We start from the raw sequence: 20,734 nt of genomic DNA, 5'->3' as shown, positions 1-20,734 counted from the left end.
TGGGTGGAGTGCCCAGTGCTTAAGCTGAAGGTAGTGAAAGTGTTCAGTGGGTGGGACCTGAAAGTCCTCCTGGCATTTTTCAAAGGTAAGAATGTTGTGATTGTGAAATAGGTCTGAAAGGACCCAGCAGCCCCCCTCCCTCCAGGCATCAAACGTGCCTGCCCTGAGTGCCGGGGGAAATTCTGTGTTAAAATGTCTAGGGGTGTATGGAGATGGAAAAGAGGTCCACCCCTGGCCCCATGTTACCTCATCCCATATCTTGAGAGTAGTTCGGGTGGGGGTACCTAAATAGGCATTGGGGGTCTGTCCTTTTTGGGTTTCCATAGAACGTCCCAAATTGTCCTACCCACGATTGCGCGATCCATGTGGAGCCAGTGTTTGTCTGATTCCCGCATGGACCATTCCGTCACCACTCTCAGTTGTGCCGCCTTATAGTATAGCCCAAAGTCTGGGAGCGCCGCTCCTTGTTCATACCTTGGCTTCCTCAAGACATGGAAGGTGTGCTCTACCATTTTGCCAGATGTAACGTAAGATCATGGAGAAGGCCCCTGATAAAAAATCTTTTTCCAGGCCTGTCGGGAGCGCTTGGAACAGATATGGCAGTTTGGGGAGGATGGTCATTTTGACTGCGTGTATCTGGCCCAGCCAGGATATAAACAGTGGTTTCCAACGTTTAAGATCCTGCTGGACCTGGGTGAGTAAGAGTGGGAAATTCGTCTTAAACAGCCCCTCTATGCAGGGGTGATCTAGATCCCCAAGTACGTTAGTTTATGTTTGGCCCATGTGAACGGGGTCTCTCCCTGGATTAGTAGCTTCTGTTTATCCGGCAATGTTAAGTTTAACACAGACGATTTAGTCAAATTGGCTAGAAAGTTCGCATGTATAGGCAGGGATTAGGTGAGATATCAAATAGGAAAAAACCAGAAACACTATTTGCGTTTTTCATTGAATGTATTTAGATATGAATATACAGTGAAAGCAGTTGTTACACGTGTTAGCAAAGACTATTTACACTTGTGTAATGTGTCCCAAGTGAAGATTTGAACCAGAAAACATAGAAATAACATTTGTGAAGCAATATGTGAAAGGTTTCAAAACTAAACTTATTTTTATCCAAAAAAGCGACCACTCTCATTTTTCACAATACATAACATCTATATAGTTATAGAATGCCAGTTTCAGTAGTTCGCTTTTCTTAATTGTCGATGGCGTTTCAACCCTAATGGGGATGTAGGGTCTCTTCAGGACTTACAATGTTGGGGACATCTAGAGAAATTAATAATGTGTTTTTAGTATTGTCGGTCCAAGTACTGTGTAGGTAAATAAATGGAAGTTATTTAAATTAATTAAGCTTGAATTCTATTATCAAGTATCTTTCCCACAGGAGCCATTGTTTTCTATATAAAATGGTGCTTTGAACTTGCAAATTTTTTCTATAAGATGCAACGTCCTGGTTATATTGTCGTGTATTTGCCGCCCTTTTATGAATCTGGATTGAGCCTCGTGGATAATATGGGGCATTAGATTCTCTAAGCGAGACACCAAGATTGCCAAATAGAGATTGGCGTCCAGATTTAGGAGGGTGATTGGTCTATAAAATGTGCATTGTTGTGGATTCTTCGCTGGTTTCGGTATCACCTTGATCAGGGCCCCTGCCATTGACGGTGAAACCTTTTGTCCTGTCGCTATTTCATTGAATACTGCTGTTAGGTAGGTTATCAGTTCCGGCGCGTAAGTCTTGTAAAAATGCACTGTCCGTACCTGGTGACTTTTGAGGCTTTAATGCCGTGATTGTTTGTCTCATCTCCTGCTTTGAAATTGGGGTGGACACCTGTTCATTCCAGGTAGCAGAGATCTGTGGAAACACAAGTGGGACCAGGTATTCTTTCTGAGCCTTAGTGTCAGGGGGGTTGCCCTGTAGAGATCTTGATAGAAGTCGCCAAAAATATTGGCCTTGCCTAGATCATCAAATTCTGTCTCCCCGTCGCCTTTGCTTATTACCCAAAAATACTTCCTTTCTTACAGAAGTTGTCGCGCCAGGTGGATGACCACTTTGTTTCTCTGTGCGTATGTCACAAAAGTGTGAATTCAGCTCTGTTAGTATATAGTTTCACTTTTAGTGCACTCAATTGGCGCTTCAAACTACGCGCAGGATTATTTTTATATTCTCTTTCTGTCTGGGTAAGAGTAGCCTCTAGTTCCACCCTTTCCTCTGCTCTCTGCTTATTCAGTGCTGAAACCAATGCAGTGCATTTACCCCGTAATACTACTTTGAAAGCATCCCAGTTACTTTTGTGTGACTTGGGTCGTTTGTCTGAAAATACTTCATGATTGCTACCCTCAGCTTGTCCCATAGCTATCTGTCCCATGTCAACGAGACAGGAAAATACCACCTGTGGGGCCCTGTACTCTGCCCCCTCCCCTAATCCCCCACCCCCCAATGTAGGCACACTGTGACAGGGCTGTGGTCTAACAGTAAAATGGGAAGAATCTTCGCCCCCTGGAGGATTCCCTGTAACCCCTGGGACACAAAAACATAGTCCAGCGAGAATATGTCTGCTGAACTTGTGAGAAGTATGTATAGTCTTTTGTGGCCAGGTTAAGGGACCTCCATGCATCCATAAGACCCAGGATGTGAAATGTGTGTTTTAATGGTTTAGGGAAACTGCATCCCGCAGATCTATGGGGGTGGGTACTATCGTCTGTTGGGTGGCAGGTAAGGTTAAAATCACCCATCAGAATTATCTGGCCTTTGGCAAAGCCCCCCGCCATATCTAGTAGTGAACTCAATAAAGGCTGCTTGGCCCGTATTGGGAGACATAAGCAGAGACCAAGGTGGCAATCCTCCCTCTGAGCTTCCCCTTTAGCATAACCACTCGGCCCTCCCTGTCTGTATTTATCCCTTCTGGTTGGAATTTGATGCTGTTCTGGAACATTAATGCCACTCCGTTATGTTTTGTTTTGGTGGATGATCTGTACAGCAGTGAGTAGCTTTTGTGCCTTAGCCTCAGTTCTTCTGGTCTCTTAAGATGTGTCTCATGGAGGGCCACAACATCAAATTGGGGACCTTACCGGTATTTCCAAATCTTTTGACGTTTAAGCGGAGAGTTCAGGCCCTTCACATTCCAGGAAGCAATCAACATCATCTCACTGATCCACTACCCCTCCCGATTGTTGTATCCCCTGAAGTACTCCTGGTCTGTTCTTCGCTCGCATCTTCTCCCCTCCACTTTCACACCCTTTGCCATAGCAAAAAAGAGCCTCATGCATCTCTCTATCCCCGCTGCTCCACCCCCCCTTAAAAGTAACACCCCATTTGGAACAATGAAACACCAAATAGAAAAAATAAACCTGGATTGCGGGACCACCTGGTACCCAGCTGTGACGTCACTCCAGGTTGCAGGCGTTTGGCTGGGGTCTCGGCCCTAGCCTGTCGACCCCCAGTCATTATAGGGATTGCAAAGTAGCTTTTTCACAGTTAGTGTTCAATTTGTTCTAAATACTCCAGTGGGTCATTGTAGAAGCGTGTAGTTGAACTGTCTCTGTCCAAGTTCACACTCCTAGGTCGTGTCTAGGTTAGCATGACTCGCACACCTGACCACCCAAACCCCATGTCTCAATCTCTTAGCCCCGTCTGAGGTTAGCCTGGCCTCACCTCTTCTTCTTGGATCAGGTCTTGGTTTGGTGGGGGTGCTAGGTGGCACACGAGCGGAATGGCTGACCTAACGTGAGGCTCCCGCAGCCTGGTGCCGTAATCCTACATAATATCCTGCCCAGATGGCCGTAAATGCAAATAAACGGCTGGTTTTATACGTTCAGGCGACGAGGATCAAGAGGTGAAAGTTTGATAAAAATCCGTCCTGGATTGGCGCTGCATTCGGCAGATATTACATACACCGGTGTGAGGCATTGAGCAGACTGGAACTGGTGAGAGGCAAAGACTACTACATGAGACCAGCGGTCCCTCGAAACGTGCAGGCCTCCGTACTGTGCCTGAAGTGAACGCCGAGGTGCGGTAAGTGCTCTATCACCGCGTCGCTGAAAGATGCATGGGGAGGATAGGCAAAGCACCGAAAGGCAGGTGACTTATCCCCTAGAGACAGTATTGCAACCAAGCTCTGGAGCCATAGCGGGAAACCAACAATTAGTGGGTGGCGGATCAGCAATTAGCGGCGAAGTCCTCAACATGAGGCCTCCATATCTGCGCACAGATACTATACCATAAGTAAGCTGTCCCCTCAGGGCTACCAAAGGGGCACCGGGAGCGCTGTACTGCAGCGACACTGCATGTAGCACAGGGGAGGATATCCGAAGTAGAAAGTGGCGGATAGTATATCCCTCAAAATTAAACTCCTACGCAGAGGCGTCATAACTGAAAGACAACACCGCGCAGTGTACGGAGGGCCCGCTTGCAGTGAAGCCCTACATGAACAACCGGGTAACAGTGTGGACATAATACACTGCGAGTGAGCTAAACCCCATGGGCATTCAACCATGCAACTGAGCTCCGCACACACGCTCATCGCGCCTGCAACGCGCACTGCTGCAGCTAACCTCTACAATCAAAACCCGAGAGCAAGATCTTACGTTATAAACCCCTAAAGATCTCCATAACATAGAGGCGTGTGACAGATTACTTATTTAAACCTGGACTTAATTCATGTGAATACCTAGTAAGATCGGTGCTTCGCCATACCAAGTGTATTGCACAGCACTAGTGACGTTAGACGCAGACGAGGTAGACAACCAGACAAATACCTTCACTAGTGCCTAAAGCCCCCCCCTCCCGAGGGATTGGTGACATACACAAGCTGACTGCAATAATGGGGAAAACCGATGCATGGCAACCACACCTCAACTTTGATACTAAAAAAAGTGCCCCGCTGCAGCATTCAGAAGCGATAAGTGGAGCTGAAATGCAAGAACCCCCTCCCTCCCTAAGCGAGGACATGAAAGCAATCCTGTTGGAGGTTCGGCAAGGCCTAGTCACCATTGCCAACAAAATGGATGCCATGACTACACACATGGACACTATTGTACACAGGCTAAACAGCCATGAAGAGCGAATAAAAGAAACTGAACGTCGCATATCGGATGCGGAGGACGCAACGGCACATGTACAGAGCTCAGTAATGCAAATGGATAAGTTACTGAAAGTTATAGCCACGAAGAACGAGGACATCGAAGCAAGAAGCCGCAGGAGTAACATTCGAGTCCTAGGCATACCACAAAGTACCAACACGGGCAAAATGGAGGACAACATAGAGAAATGATTGCAGGCGGTAGTGGGGGCGGAATGTCTTTCCCGAGATACACAATTGCGTGGGGCGGCTGGGCAGTGATTCGGTCAAAATAATAAGCTCCTACGGCCCCAACACTGATACACCGGACATCTTTTCTAATCTCTGGGGAAAGATTATGAGCATAGGTTCCACCCACATAATCTGGGGGGGGGGGATTTCAATGTTGCCCTTAATCCGGTTTCAGACCGATCCAATACAGCACCACACTATTATACCAAAGCTCAGGGAGTCCTGCAGGGTTTTTTTGAGGAGGGGGGCTTGATCGACGCATGGCGCCATACCCACCCTACCACTCGAGAAGTTACACACTATACAACACAGGCTGCAACGTGGTCTTGGATAGATTATTGTTTACTCTCACGAGGCCTACGACCATCCATAAGAGACGTCACACATCTGGCTTGGACCTTCTCTGATCATTCACCTGTACAACTCACAATTACACCTCCAGGTTATGACGTGCCCAGATGCAGTTGGAGACTACAGCCTACGGCATTATAAAATGCCTTATTTCATAGTGAGCTGGGCGAAGAAATCCAAGATTTCTTTCAAAGAAACAAGGGATCTGTTGACAATGTGGAGACAATATGGGAGGCGTTTAAAGTCACGATTAGAGTGTTTTACATCTCTCAGAGTTTTGGAGTACTTAGGAACATACAAGGCACTTTGAGGAAGCTGGAGAAGGACCTTAAAACGCTGGAGACACAAATGGCCACAGGGGAGGCAGGACGGAAACACGCCGAATTATGGGGGAAACTGTCAGAGTATGTAGATACTGCAGCACAAGAGACAAAATTCAGGGGGAAACACTGGCTAGCCCATAAATATGGAGAGGGGGAGAGACCAGGGAAAGCATTGACAGAGACCTCGATTCTCCAACTATGAATTAGAAATTACAGGACCTGGGGAGGTGACATACCGTGATACCGCTGACATATTTGATATTTTCACCACACTCTACTCTACGCTCTATACCTCACAAAGGAGAGATAACTTTGAGCTTGACAGTGTCCTAGGGGACATAGCACTTGGATGGTTAGGAGAGACAGAGAGAGAGTTTCTCAGTGCCCCGTTTGAGCTTGATGAATCTCGCGAGGCGGTAATGCAACTAAAGTCAGGTAAGGCACCGGGACTAGTCGGCCTTCCCGCCGAATTTTATAAAACATATAAGAACATTATGACCCCATCCTAAAAGAGCTTTACGAAAAAGCCATGGAAAGTGGCTCGCTGCCCTCATCGATGAGGGAGGCACTGATCACGTCCCTACTGAAGCCTGGTAAACCCCCAGATTCCTGCTATTCATACAGACCGCTCTCACTCATAAATTGCGGCACGAAAATATTAGCGAAGGTCATAGCGAATCGCTTAATACTTTTAATGGACAAACTCGTACTCCCGGGCCAGTCAGGCTTTGTCCCTGGCAGAGCCACCACCCACAATCTCCGCACTTTTTTTCCCAATACTTCAAAACGTAGCCCCCAAACTGCCACTAGCTGCAGTGTTTTTAGATGCCACCAATGCATTTGATTCCGTAGAATGGGACTATCTCCTTGAAGTACAACAACGCATGGGCTTCCTCCTTCTGTATATAAATTGGATATGATTACTGTATCACACCCCCATGGCTAAGGTACTAATAAATGGTCATCTGTCGGCCCCCTTCCCTATCACGAGGGGCACTAGGCAGGGCTGCCCGTTGTCACCCCTTTTATTCGCCCTAGAGATCAAACCCCTGGCGTGCAAACTGCGCCAACACCACCAGGACAAAGCGCTCCGATGCAACCTACGCCAAATTCTTCTTTCCCTTTACGCAGATGATAACACCCTGTATATAAGAGATCCCCAGCAAAATGTAAATCCCCTTTTGCGGGAATTCATCGTGTTTGGTAAACTTTCCGTGGTCCATATTAACTTGGGGAAGTCGCAAATATTCCCCTTAACACCTGTAGCCATCAGATTTCCTCTCGACTACCCGCTTGAATGGTGCGATACAGATCTAAGATATCTGGGGATCCGAATCTCCGGGGACAGGGACGAACTGATCCGCCTCAACTACGGTACGGCCGTAGACCGCCACACCGGTAATATCATACAATGGATTTCATTGCCCCTCTCACTCGCCGGCAGAGCGTCTTTGTTAAAGATGTTGGTGCTGCCACAATTTTTGTATTTATTCATAAATATACCTTACAATCCCATCCATTATTTTTTAAGATGCTCCGTACAGAACTTATACTACTCTTCTGTGGGGCAAATAGCCACGGATACAATGGTTGACACTCACAAGACCCTATGCGCAGGGAGGATTCGATATTCCAGATTTCGAATTATATTTTACTTGTACCTAAGCTCATTATAGCTACTACTGGAATAATCCCCCACTACTTGCCACAGGTAGCGGCGGAACATTTGCTAGCAGGCCCTATCCATCTGGATGGGATGATACATGCACCCCCCGCACACGAGACTTAGCGCCTACTACCATCACAGGTACGGTAGATGCATGGCACCGCATACTAAGCCTACTAGAATCTCCCATGTTATACTCATCACTGTTATCCCTTACATATCCCCAAATGCCCTTACTTCATGAGAGGGGCTTTTGCAAACTATGTGAGCGCACAAACATTACTACATGGGGGGACCTTTTCCATAACGGTACATTTCGCTCCTCTGACCAACTATTCCACGGGACACGGCCTACCTCGCTCGATCTATTTTTGTATATATGGCTAAGACAAGGAATGCGTTCCATTATTCCGGAATTCCCTCAGGAGCCCACACACTTTGCACCATTACACCAGATGTTGGGCGCCACGGCGCCGGGACACCTGGTATCTACACTCTATCATAACATCCGCACACAACAGTCAGTATCCCATAACACATCTCGTACACACTGGACTACAGGCCTGGGGAACGAAGTAACAGATGAACAGTGGGAATATTGTTGCCTGCAGACTGCACATATCTCAGCGAGCCACAGACTTCGAGTTATACATTACAAGTTCCTACAGCGCTTATACTATACCCCTTCCACACTGTTTAGGTTTAAACTGATGGATACAGATCAGTGTGAGAGAGGCAATTGCCCATGAGCCGAGTTCCTACACTTGGCCTGGGAACGCCCGAAGGTACAAGAACATTGAGTACAGGTCTTTGAAGCCCTAGAGAAGATGACTGGGTCATCGCTGGACTGTAATCCCCTAGTGATGTTATTAGGTTATACTGCACAGATCCCCAGGCCACATCGCTGATACATTACTATGTCGCTGCTTTTAGCGAAACACAGAGTAGCTTGTAGGTGGGGAAGGGGGGGTGCCCCAAAATTTAAGGAATGGTTGGATGATCTAATATACTGCCAAGAACAACTTACCGTCTAAGCCGAAGCCCTCCCGCGGGCATCCAGACCCATGGACATATGGGGGCCTCTCCAGAGCTATCTTCTGGAGTAGGCAGCGGAGCCAATGTCTGACAAACACTCTGACAAGGAAAGTTGCCACTGATAATATCCCGGGGTACTTCCCTCTTACAAATAAATCTTTGACAATGCTGTGATGTGCGGATCCCCGAACACGTGATGAAATACTAGGTGATATACACCATGTGAATATTATAGTCCTCCTCTAGAAGATGCAATTGTATGCTATACATGCTTAGTAGTAAGTGTGCTAATCGTACAATTAATGTAACGCCTCAAGTGATATGTAATTGTAATCAATTAGAATAACCTAGACATACCAGGATGTTGTACTATGAATGACTCAAGCTGTTTCCCCCGAACAGGTAAAAAATGAGAGACAAGGAAGAAGAATATGCAATATATATAAATGTCTGTACTTGTTAATCCTAAAGACTGTAATGTACGATGTTTAAGAAGAAAAGCAATAAATAAATGTTTTTTAAAAAAAGGTCTTGGTTTGGTGTCCCTTGCAGACCACTCTCAAAGGTGTTGCTTTCTTTCGTGTAGAACCCCATGTTCTCGCCTGCATGCTGGAGGCTTGCTCCTCAGGTACCGGCAGGCCTAAAATCTCCAGCCCTTCCTTGAGCTCTGTGACATGGCATTGTTTGTTCTGGAATTCGAAGGCCAGCCCAAATGGATATGTCCATCGATATCTCACAAGATCAACTCGCAGCTTTTCTGTGAGTGCCCTGAAGGTTTGTCGTTGTTGTAGGGTCGCCAGCGCCAGGTCTTGGAAAAGCGAGCATTCAAACCCCTGGAAGGAGATTGATTCTTTCCTTCTGGACTCCTGTAGTATGGCTTCTTTGACCTTGAACGAGTGGCGCTTGACTAATATATCCTGAGTTTGCCTTCTCTCCCCAGGATCTCTTTGCCCAACCCTGTGTGCGCTTTCAATTTTGATCTTCATTTGCTTTGGCCCGAGGATATCTACAAAGAGACCCTCTATAAAGGAATCCAAATCTGTCCAGTTCTCTGATGCGTATATTGTCTCTCCTGGACCGGTATTTCAGGTCTTCGTTCTTTAATAGGGCCAACTGAAGCTGTGTATGTAAGAGCTGTACCTTGTCGTGAGTGTCCGTCACTCTTTTGTCTAGATCTTGTGCTTGGGCCTCTGTCTCTATCAATCGCGTCACTATAGAGTCTACATCTTGTTGCAGTGAGGTCACCCTCTCTGACAAGTCCGCTTTCATTTGTTAGATAGAGGCCTGGAGATCGCCTTTTAATTCTGTATGTAGCTCCGTCCTAAAGTCTTTCAAGGTCGCCAACAGGTCTTCCTTAGTCAGCACTATACTAGATTTGGCACTCTGGCTCGAGCACCTGTTTCTTCTCTGCGGGTGTAAAGTAGCTTGATACCTTGGTTGTGGACTTTTTTGGTGGCATAGATGCGGTCTCCACCATCCACGAGGGAATCCTTGACCCCTCTGGATTTGCCCGGACCACTCTTCTTTGCTATGTTGCGCTTCTTTGCAACAACTCACTCCCGCTGCCGCACTCCGGGTCCTCACTGTGATCAGACGTTGACTTCTCCGAGGCACTCTGGACCTGTTATTGCTTTCCCGCGCTCCTCCTTGTGTGCATGATGTTTTCTTGCCCTCCGACTATAGACGGTTGCATGGGACTCTGTCGTAGATGCCGCTCACCGCGTCCTCCCTTCCGATTTTCAGCGTCGGCAGTCGGACTGCGCCATCTTGATTCGCGCCACCACCTCGATCTGTCCAGCATTTTTATTCTATCCGCTCGTCTGCTGGTAGTTTCCGCTGGGCTCCCTCCACTCACTGTGCCTTCACAGACCCATTCTGGTACTTATCTGCTACATTGGGGCTCAATGATTGCCCTGACAGAGCCGGCACGGATCACGTCTGTTCAGCCATTTTTTAACCCTTCTATTTATCCATCCTCTCACGCTTTTATTATTTCAGCATTTCTTCTTCCCCTTCATGTTTTCTTCCTTGTTGCCCTTCATGGTTCCTTCCTTGTACCCTTCCTTTCCTCTATTGTTCTCTTTTCTTTTTCTATCTAGCTATCTTTTATCTCCCCTCTTAAGTTTACTTTCGTGCCTTTCTCTATCCAGCGTACTTTTGTCTATCTTGTACCTCTCTCTGAGCTTTCCCCAAATTGTCATCATTTTCTTGATTTCATTTCCTTACTGTGCCTGTCAGCTCACCTCCTACACCCCACCTGTCATGGGATTGGTTAACCATTTTATGTATGAACACCTTGTCTGCAGACCTGGGAAGAGAAGAGACCCATAAACAACTAATTAACTTTATTGACGACCAGTTCTGTAGCCCATTGGGCCCAGTGGCAGCCCTCAGATAAGCTCCTTAAGTGAAGAGGGGAGGAGTACCTATTGCTACTGCACCAAACTGTACTATCATTCAACGAAGACCGCTACTGCAGCATGAGTGCAAGCATTGCTATTTCCTGCAAATGGTTGCTAACTATTCTGTGCATTACCCATGCTTGCTACCAATTTTAAGATAAAATATAAAACGACTGACATTGCCAATGCCTATTTTAATTTATGTTCTTTCCCAGCAAATAAAATGCGTTAGTCAGGCACAATTTAATCAAAGTTGAAAGACAGCAACTTTGTCCATGTAGGACTTTGTAAATGCTTATTTTTCAATCAGATATTTCTTATTGCAGCTGACAGGTTCTTTTTAACGAATTCTTTAAACTTCAGATCTTAATTCGCATTTTCCGTGATGCTGCATTTAGCTTAGAACCCTTTTGCACACCATAAATACACTCGGTCCATCAATGTATAGCGTGATCTGCCGTGTGTAAAGTCTAAAAATCAATTGTAAGCATGATACCTTGATGAAAGCATTTCGATAACCTTAAGTGTTTACCTTTTTCTTCTCTCTTCCTCACTACATCTTAAATTAATACGGGTAGTTATCGGCCATATGTGTTCACATTCACCTCAGTGGTAATATGACACTATTGCAATTCTATATGTGATCCTACTGACTAGAGCTGTGTTCTTCAAGACCATCTGCTCGAGTTATGTGCTGAGCAGGAGGCAACGCCCTAAAACATGGGATTGGGCCTTAAACAACTGCATAACTCAAGGCAGAAAAACTGAAAGGCCCACGTTGAGAGCAGAATGATTTTAGATTAAACAAGGAGAAACCTAAAGGTTAACTTTAGAATATTGGATCAGAACATCGATACCAGCCTTTATTGGACCTGAACCACAACATTCCAGTGTTCTAATCATTCATTCTTATGGATGCTTCTAACTGTAAATTCCTCACTTTGTGAATATTCCCGAAGTGCTGTGCTGCTCTGTCCCACTGTTGTTGCACTCTGAAAGTGATGAGGGGAGCTGCATATAAGCAACAACCATGCGCGCAGACATCATTACCTTTCTTTCTGTGCATTCAGATGCAGACTGGAGGTACTCGTATATCTTTGACAAGACTATTCCTGCAAAATGCCAAAATTCCGGTGTGCAAGGGAAGATATCACCTCCTAAAACAACAGGGTTTACATGTTATATGAAATGTTAATAACACATGTCTGTGACAGATCCTCACTAGGTATGCCTATGGTGCCTGTGGTTGAAACATGACTCCAAGGCCTGCGATGGCTGCACCCAGATGATCCTCAAAGGCCATTTGAGACCGCAAGACAAAACTATATATCTGCGAACATCTAAAGACTTAATGCCACAACTGGTCAAAGTTGAATGGAAAGTTCCGTTCCATCACCCAAAATTGTTCCCACAGCAGATCTTCATTGCTGTCCTTGTCTTCCGGTAAGTCAAAAAAGACTTGCCCCCTCCTCTCCATTATCAAAAACCAGGGAAGGTGCGTGGGTGTCAGCACGCCACCCGTTGTTAATCTTTGTAGGAAACTGGGTTACTTTTTGAAGGGGTTGAAGCCCTTCTCAAGGAGCAGCCAGAAGACTTGTCAGGGTGAAACCCAAATTAACCTGCACTTAACACTCTGGTAGCTTGGCATGAAAGTAGACAGGCTTAAGTTATAGGCAATGTGTAAATTATTTCTGCAGCACTTCAAACCGTAATAATGCAAACACACAACATAAGACAATAGACAACTGAGTAAAATGTAATAAATTATTTGAAACCAAAACACCCTAAATCCAAGCCGTAGGATCAGAGATATTCATTCAATTTTAAAGTTTTAAGTGAAAGCAGTGCTTAAAAGCACAAAGTGCCAATTGTGGTTATCTGGTTGTGCCGCACTGGGACAAAGTCACATGTTCAGGCTGACCATGATGGAGCGCGGGCCGGATCTTGTTAGGCCTGCTGAAGAAAGTACCTTAAAATCCTTGTTCCCGACCTTTATGGCATGTGCTGCTCTGCTTCATCCCTCAAAAGAGAGGCTCCACCACTATGACCCCAAGATATTACATGGATCGCACCAAGAAACATTGGGTGGACAATCAGCTTTTTGTTGGACTCTCTGGGACAAAGACAGATAAGGCAGTGCAGAAATGAGCCATCCCTCAATGGATTGTGCTCGGCTTCAAGATTTGCTGCACATTGACCAAAAAGCCCCCTCCGGAAGACCTAAGGACTCATTCACTAGAGCCAAGGCTGCTAGCACTGTGTTGAGATACACAGTGTCGGTCCTGGACATATGTCAGGCCTCAACGTGGGCATCCGTACACACATTTGTGAAGCACTACTGCCTGGATAGTTAGGTCCATCAAGATGGGCATTTTGCCTGTTTGGGTCTTTAGGACTTTTTGGTCACAGCCAGTTCACAAACCCACCACCTGGAAAACTACTTCTGGGGGTATCGATTCATAAGGTCGAGAATCTGCTGTTAGAAGTAGCCATCAGAATAAAATGTTGCTTACTTAGGGAGTACTGTTTCTGGTGGATACGCTGTATAACCACGGATTCCACGCTGACCCTCCCACCTACCCATTCAATGAACTGGATTCTATTTTCCACCTGAAAAAGGTCCCAATTTAGAGATCTGCACACTGGTCATGCCAATCTGCCAATAAGCTCTGCGTCTGAGGGGCGGACAACCTAAGAAAGCAACAGACGTCGGTGCGCTAGAGTGGTGCTTATATGATGCTCTACTCATCGTTCTAGTAATACTCAGATTTCACTTGTACAAAACCAGTAAGATTCAGAAGTTATAGTTACCTGAGCTAACTATAACTTATTCCCCTGTAATGCACTGCATGTGACCTCACATCACTGATGACATGGTCAGTGACCAGAGCAGAACAATGTCAACTTGGGGCTGCATTACTCCACCTACGGGTGCACAGGAGGACCGCTTTCAAGTTTCTTGATCCAGTCTGACGTCTGGTGAATATTTACAAGATGAAGAATGACAAGATGAGCAATCTGGGATTAGATACAGCAACCGCTATAAAGAGAGTCACTCTTATAGTTTTTAACTCAGAAGAATGAAACTGTGTGCCTGATTATCAGAACAAGGTGGAAATCTGTATCAGCCGGTTTCTGACGTCTCATGGGTGCAGATTTCAGATTTGTTTTTCTTAATAAACGTTTTTCATGTAATACCTGCGACAATTGCCAGTTTCCAGACATACTCCTGGAAAACATTTGTCAGCTATAATTATTTGTAATACAGATATCAGACTTATGCTTTTGGATGAATAAATCTTCTGTGCATGCGCAAATGCCTCGCTACTTAAATTTGTCCATTGGGAAAATATTTTTACCTTGCTTTTTGCACTATGGAAGTAGATTTACTCTTTGCTGGAGACAACCATGTACGGGTCTTGGTGTTAACGTCAAAGCATAGTTGCCATGTATTGCCTCCTCACCAACCAGTCTCCAACTCTCGTATATTTTACCTCTCATAAAACTGCTTATACTAATAAATCCATTTAAGTACATAGTTGCTGAATTAGAAAAGTGTTTTGATACTCGTGGGTATGGCTGATTACACATGAATCTGACTTGAACATACAGATAGCATTGAGAATCCAGCAGTATGTCTTTCCTTAAACAAAATACTTTGCTATCATTTTGGCATAGTTGGGATACAGGGATTAAGCTCGTATTATTAACTAAAATGTCACTACAAAATTGCTAAAGAGGTACTAGAATTAGTTCTTCAACAGTAGTCTTTTAAAAATGTCATCCTTTTCACATGTTTCATTATCTTTATTTGCAGGAGATATATGATGAAGAAAAATACTCATGGAAAGAAAATAAAGAATGCTTTTGGACATAATTCGGACATAATTAGAAATTATGTAAACTCTTTTTCTAAGTAAATGCTTTGCAAAGACTTTATCAAAAAACAGGTGGTTAATATCTAATGCACGACGTCACCTGAAGATTTTCATTTATTGTATGTAATATTTCATCTGATGCCCCCACGTTTTCACAGGTCCAAATCCCCCACCAGATATGTAGTGTTATTTAGCTACGACCCCACAAATCACTAACAATACCAAGCCGCTTGGCTTCCACATTGGTATTTACTTCTTTATAAACCATGTCACTCAGGAAACAACAACCTAATGTCTCTTACTACGGCTGTGTCATGTAAAGTAAAGTCCTACCTTTTGGAAGCAGACTTCAGAGCTACTGTATAAGATCTGTTTCTTTCACACCTTGATGGTGTTAATGCCCTGCTAACAAGAGTGCCAGTTTCACATCTCAAACTTCTAACTTGCATCCTCCATACCACAGACCACCTCCTAATGGGTCTCTAGAAGTTCACAAGCACATTCAAAGAACTCTCCTGGCTTCTGCTGCTAGACTGCATTACCTTTGCAACGCAGTGCATTGTTTACAGACTACTATACAGAAAGGGCCCACCTTAACCGTCTTACAAGAGCAAAATCTGCAGCTCGTTGAGAAACAACACCTCAAGAATGGAGATCAAGTGATAATAAGAAGGAGAAAAGAACACAGCGACCCTTGTCTTCCTACACCCAGAGACTCTGGAACGCGATCCCAGTGTTGTTCCGTCGAACAAATTTCCTTTGCGAATGAAGACTTCTCTTCACATAACATCGTGCTGCATCTCGTTGTACACTAATATTCCCTTACTTTACTACGCTCTCTATTCTATTTGATTCCCTTCTCCCAAGCATCCTGCTTTTCTTGCTACGACCACCTTTCTTACCTCTCTTTTTTATGTTTGGTGCGCTGATGCTGGGTAGCGAGGTTTGAGCTCTAACAATCTCATAAATAAATACATACTTACAATTTCTGCAGATATCTTTGTTACATTCGTTTTAGCATCATTTAAATTGTTACCGCAATAATATATGAAATCCTATACATTCTGTTGATCATGAATTCTTCAGATATCAATTCCAGCATGTTTTAAGCCTTTCTGAAAGGTACGACTTCGGAGAGATTGTTTGGGGTAACTCTTCAGGTGTTCACACTGTTTTAGCAGAAAGGTGTTGGGTAAGTGGTAGACTTTCGAATATATGATGGACAGATAATGGTTTGCAGATTTTCATGTTTAGCTTTTTCGTGTAAAAACAGGAATGTAGTAGTATATATTACAGCAATATCGTGGGTAAGTGTTGCACGGTACATTATGGTCTCGTCTGGTTCCCTGGGACCAGGGTGACTGCGAGGTACTGGGCAATTCTTCTCACCTGTATTATCGGGGTAATCGTAATATCTGTTATCCCGTACTCCCGTCCGGCTCTCTGAATTGTTAGGAACCTCCTATGTGGACTTTGTATCTTACAGTAGGGTGAGCAATATAGGCTTATTCTTGAAACATGTTACAGGTTAGGAGCACCTACACTGTTCAAACTTAATTAGCACGCAATAGTTTGATGTCTAAACTTAATAGTTTGAATGTCCCATCATACTTCTGCTTTTGAAAAACAATAGGGCTTTTATTTATGCATGTATTCTTTAAAAATATGATAGCTCAAAATGAATTTGATTTCCAACACCCATTTAGGACAATCAGACTACCTTCAGTAGATTAGAACTTAGTGTTGATTGCACGTGCTCAGAATAATGAAACCTGGAACAGCTGTGTGTTCGTAAGTGGTGCAACCATCATTGCATGTTTAGCTGGGCACGAGCACATTAGAATGACAAAGAATGAATGGATAAGCCAAGACTAGGGCCCTGCGCACTCACCCACATAAACCCAACAAGCATCTCCTAACTAGGGGATGTCCCTTAGTGCACAGCTGTCTGGCCTAAAAAGGCATACAGTGTTCGAATCCAATGTTAGTATCAATCCAAACAGGATGTAATTTGAAAAAACTTTAATAAAGTATGTTTTTGCTTGTTTTTGTTGTTTATTCTCCAATCTGATAGATAATCGCAGATATTCTTTCTTTTCATAAAAAATCTTTTTTGTAATTCAACATAAAACATTCCCGATGCATTTCAGGCAGCTGAGTGCCCTTCTTCAGAATGAAACCAAATAATATGTGCTGGTCATCAATTCATGTTGCAACATATTCATAACGAGTTGGAATTACATACGTTCTAATGATATTCACATCTAATGTGACTACACATGAAATTGTAGTTGCTAAGGTAAATAGCTGATGGCGATAGTCTCTGTAGAGTAGATTATCGTGGATGAAGTACTAAGAGGTAATTGAAGAAAAGTACGAGCTGTTGTAAACACCTTCAACAACTGCGTTAGTACACCAGTAGTTATAAACCAGTAACCGAACTAAATTAGTAACCTCATGTGAAATAAAAAAGTAAGCCGTGCAGAATAAAAACACCATGGTGACACGAGTGAGATGTGTGAGGGCACGGTGACCGCAACTGTAAACAAGATCATGCTCATATAAACACAAGGTGACTTACGACACTGGAGTCATGATAAAGTACGTCTGTAATACAAAAACACGTATAACCACGTGCTCACATTTACAAGGTGAGTGCCAGTAAAACCCAAGATGAATGTATATCCACTTACGTGGCGATACTAACAAGCGTCTCCGGAAGATGTCTAATAACAAATTATGCACAGCGAGCAAATCGCGGGCTGTTCCCGATGCGTAGTATCTGTAAGAAGTCAAGAAGTCATCAAGAGTCTATCTAAATTGTGAAGTAGTGTGCACTGACAGTGCGTAGACCGAAAGTTGTACTTACATAGATCAACGGATGCGATATCCAGACGGTGCCGGTCCGGGCGCTGTGAGACGTACAGAGTTCACGGGGAAAGCTTAAAGCCAGCAAAAGAGGATGTCGTCATAAGGTCACGTGACCGCGTATGCAGTGGCAGCCATCTTGTAATGGTAAAAGAGCGGAGTGACATTAAAGGGTGCAATAAAGTTAAAAACGATGTACAAACCAACAATGTGGGAGTGTAAATACACGGGAAACAGCTGAATACTGAAACCGGAGCAAGCAAGTGTTAGAGACAACAAGCCAAAGTGTAAATGAACATGGTAGAAAAAGGTCCCAAGGATCAAAGGCACCTAATGTGGATACAGGAGTATAGATAGGGTGTCCTACACGACACAACCATAATAATGCATATTTTACTATACCACTCATCTTTCTTCCTGCCAGATAAAAACATATTAAGAATATCAGTAAACATATCTCAGTGGTCAAGTTCTCATTATGTCATAATCATTTGTAACAGATTCAACTCATCATCTTATGTGTCAAAACATAGGTCAATTACTGTATGAAAGTTATAGGTAACATACAAATTCCATCCTCTCGTTCAGTCCATTAGGATGCATTTTGTTCAGAAAACTGATCCAAAAGCTCTCCCTCTGTAAGAGTCTGTTGTTATTATCCACCCCTTCTTTTATTTCCACAGTTTCCAGGACTAAGAATTTTGAGTTGTGCGATGTTATGTCCTTTGTCCACGAAGTGAGCTGCTAGTGCTGATTTTGAATTTCTCATTCGAATATTACTCTTGTGCTCTAATATTCGGGTTCTGATTTTTCTGGTAGTTTTCCCAACATAACATAGGCCACATGGGCACTTGATCTTGTATATGACGTTCATTGTGTTACAAGTTTTATTGTGGTGCCTTTCATGGGATGATTCATATTTGATCCACGAATCACATTGTTGCAATTACTGCAGTTCTGACATGGTTGCAAGCCTTTAAAAGTGATACCATTTTGTTCCATGTCTGGTTTTGTTAGTAATTCTTTTAGATTTGGGCCTCTGGTGTATGCGAATATCGGTGGTTGTAAATAAATACCATTGAAATCCGGTTCTAGATGTGAATATCATTAGAACGTATGTAATACCAACTCGTTATGAATATGACGATGACCAGCACATATTATTTGGTTTCATTCAGAGATGTTACTCCTGAAGAAGGGCACTCAGTTGCCCGAAATGCATCGGGAATGTTTTACGTTGAATTACAAAAAAGATTTTTTGTGAAAAGAAATAACATCTAAGATTATCTATCAGATTGGAGGATAAACAACAAAAACAAGCAAAAACATACTTTATTAAAGTTTTTTCAAATTACATCCTGTTTGGATTGATATTAACATTGGAGTCGAACATTGTATGCCTTTTTAGGCCAGACAGCTGTGCACTAAGGGACATCCCCTAGTTAGGAGATGCTTATTGGGTTTATTTCGTACAACACTTCAAAGGATTGTAGAGTGATACCTTAGGAGCACGCAACAACTTGTTTACTTGGTCAACAGCCATTGGTGCGCCATACCATTACTTCGCAAGCGTTACAACGCATGCGTTTTATCAACACGTAGCCTTTACTACGCAAATTGTTACATCGCATGCATTTTAATGCTATCCCACAGTGCAATGACTGAAAAAGGCTGGAGATGAACATTTTCGGGAACGTTTTGTTGAATCCTAATATATGCACTCCACTGCAATAGGATTTGGAGACAGAGGAGTAACATGATTTTTTGCATGATTTAACTATTAAACCAGGTTGCTTGAAGCTCATGTACTGTTCAAAAACGGAGCAGGCTCTTTTTTATCACCAGATGACGATCCACATCGCAGGGTTTCTGCTTAGAGCACATCTGTGGCTGCTAAGTGGCAGTATGACGCAGAGATAAATACATTCAACACGTCCCTCCAAGAAGTCGAAGTTTCCTGTTTAAGATTTCCCTGCAATCCGAGCTGCTCATAGCTCTTTAAGGTCATTGTGTTCTCTTGGGCAGACGGCTTTACGTGCGATGTGCCTAGCAGCCCTGCCAATTGATGTGTATGTCTCTTTCACCTGGCGTCCTCATGCATCCCGAAGGTCGCCCCCCTGCCTTCCCCACCTTAGCGTGTTGTGGAGCCCTGGGCGAGACGTGGTTGGCCGGGACACACAGGAGGGATTCCCGGCGCCTGTGTATGTGTGTTCGAAACAGTCCCTTTCTTGGCCATGCGCAGGTGTCAGTGGAGTCTGTCCAACAGTAGCTGTACTGTGAACCAGTCCATGGATATCTCCTGGCAGGAGTACTGAAAGGAGAATGAGCGGAACGAGGTAGGAGGGAGGCCAGCAGAGAGCTATAAACCAATATGACTCTTTACCACGCAAACATGCGCAATAAAAATTTGCGTAATTATGGTATTTGCGAAGTTAAAACTTCGTACTAAAAGCATGCGGACTATTGGTTTGCGTAGTAACGAGTCATATTCTGTATACTTTGAATTCTCATAGGCTGTGCGTGGCATCATTGATTTTTGTTTTACACTCACCCACATAGTCAGTTATCCGTCTGACGTATACATTAAATAAATATTGGAGAGTTTGTGGGGAGTCAGTGTACAGAAATCACTAGTTCCACAACATTCAAGTTTGTATTATATTGCTTTCGTAAATGATTGTTGTTTGCAGGGAAATCATATTTTCAAAAAAATGCATACAATCATAAGGAAAACAGGTGGGCCCCTATGCATGAAAAACACCTTAAAGTATGTTCTGTAAAAAGGTGCTGTTGCGATATTGAGTGTTATTGACACAGTCCAGTCCAAAAGGATTTCCAAAGCAGAAACCTTTCAGAGAGCATCCAAATGAAAGAGCATTGATGGCCCCCTTTTTTGAGC

The 20,734-nt window shown here is 43.9% G+C and overlaps 1 protein-coding gene across 2 annotated transcripts in view; it reads left to right on the top strand.

Moving 5' to 3' along the window:
* Positions 1 to 15,960, top strand: part of LOC144818030 (molybdopterin synthase catalytic subunit-like) — a 126,830-nt gene extending 110,870 nt beyond the window's left edge. For both annotated transcript variants that reach the window (XM_078675063.1, XM_078675062.1), the window contains exon 5: positions 14,907 to 15,960. In XM_078675063.1, coding sequence (XP_078531189.1) covers positions 14,907 to 14,966 — 60 coding nt within the window. In that variant the 3' untranslated portion in view covers positions 14,967 to 15,960. The remainder of the gene's footprint in view (positions 1 to 14,906) is intronic.
* The last annotated feature ends 4,774 nt before the right edge of the window (positions 15,961 to 20,734 follow it).

The sequence above is a fragment of the Lissotriton helveticus genome, chromosome 2_1 (genome assembly GCF_964261635.1).
Source record: "Lissotriton helveticus chromosome 2_1, aLisHel1.1, whole genome shotgun sequence".
NCBI classification, from domain to species: domain Eukaryota; kingdom Metazoa; phylum Chordata; class Amphibia; order Caudata; family Salamandridae; genus Lissotriton; species Lissotriton helveticus.
This window is presented reverse-complemented; position numbering and strand designations above follow the sequence as displayed.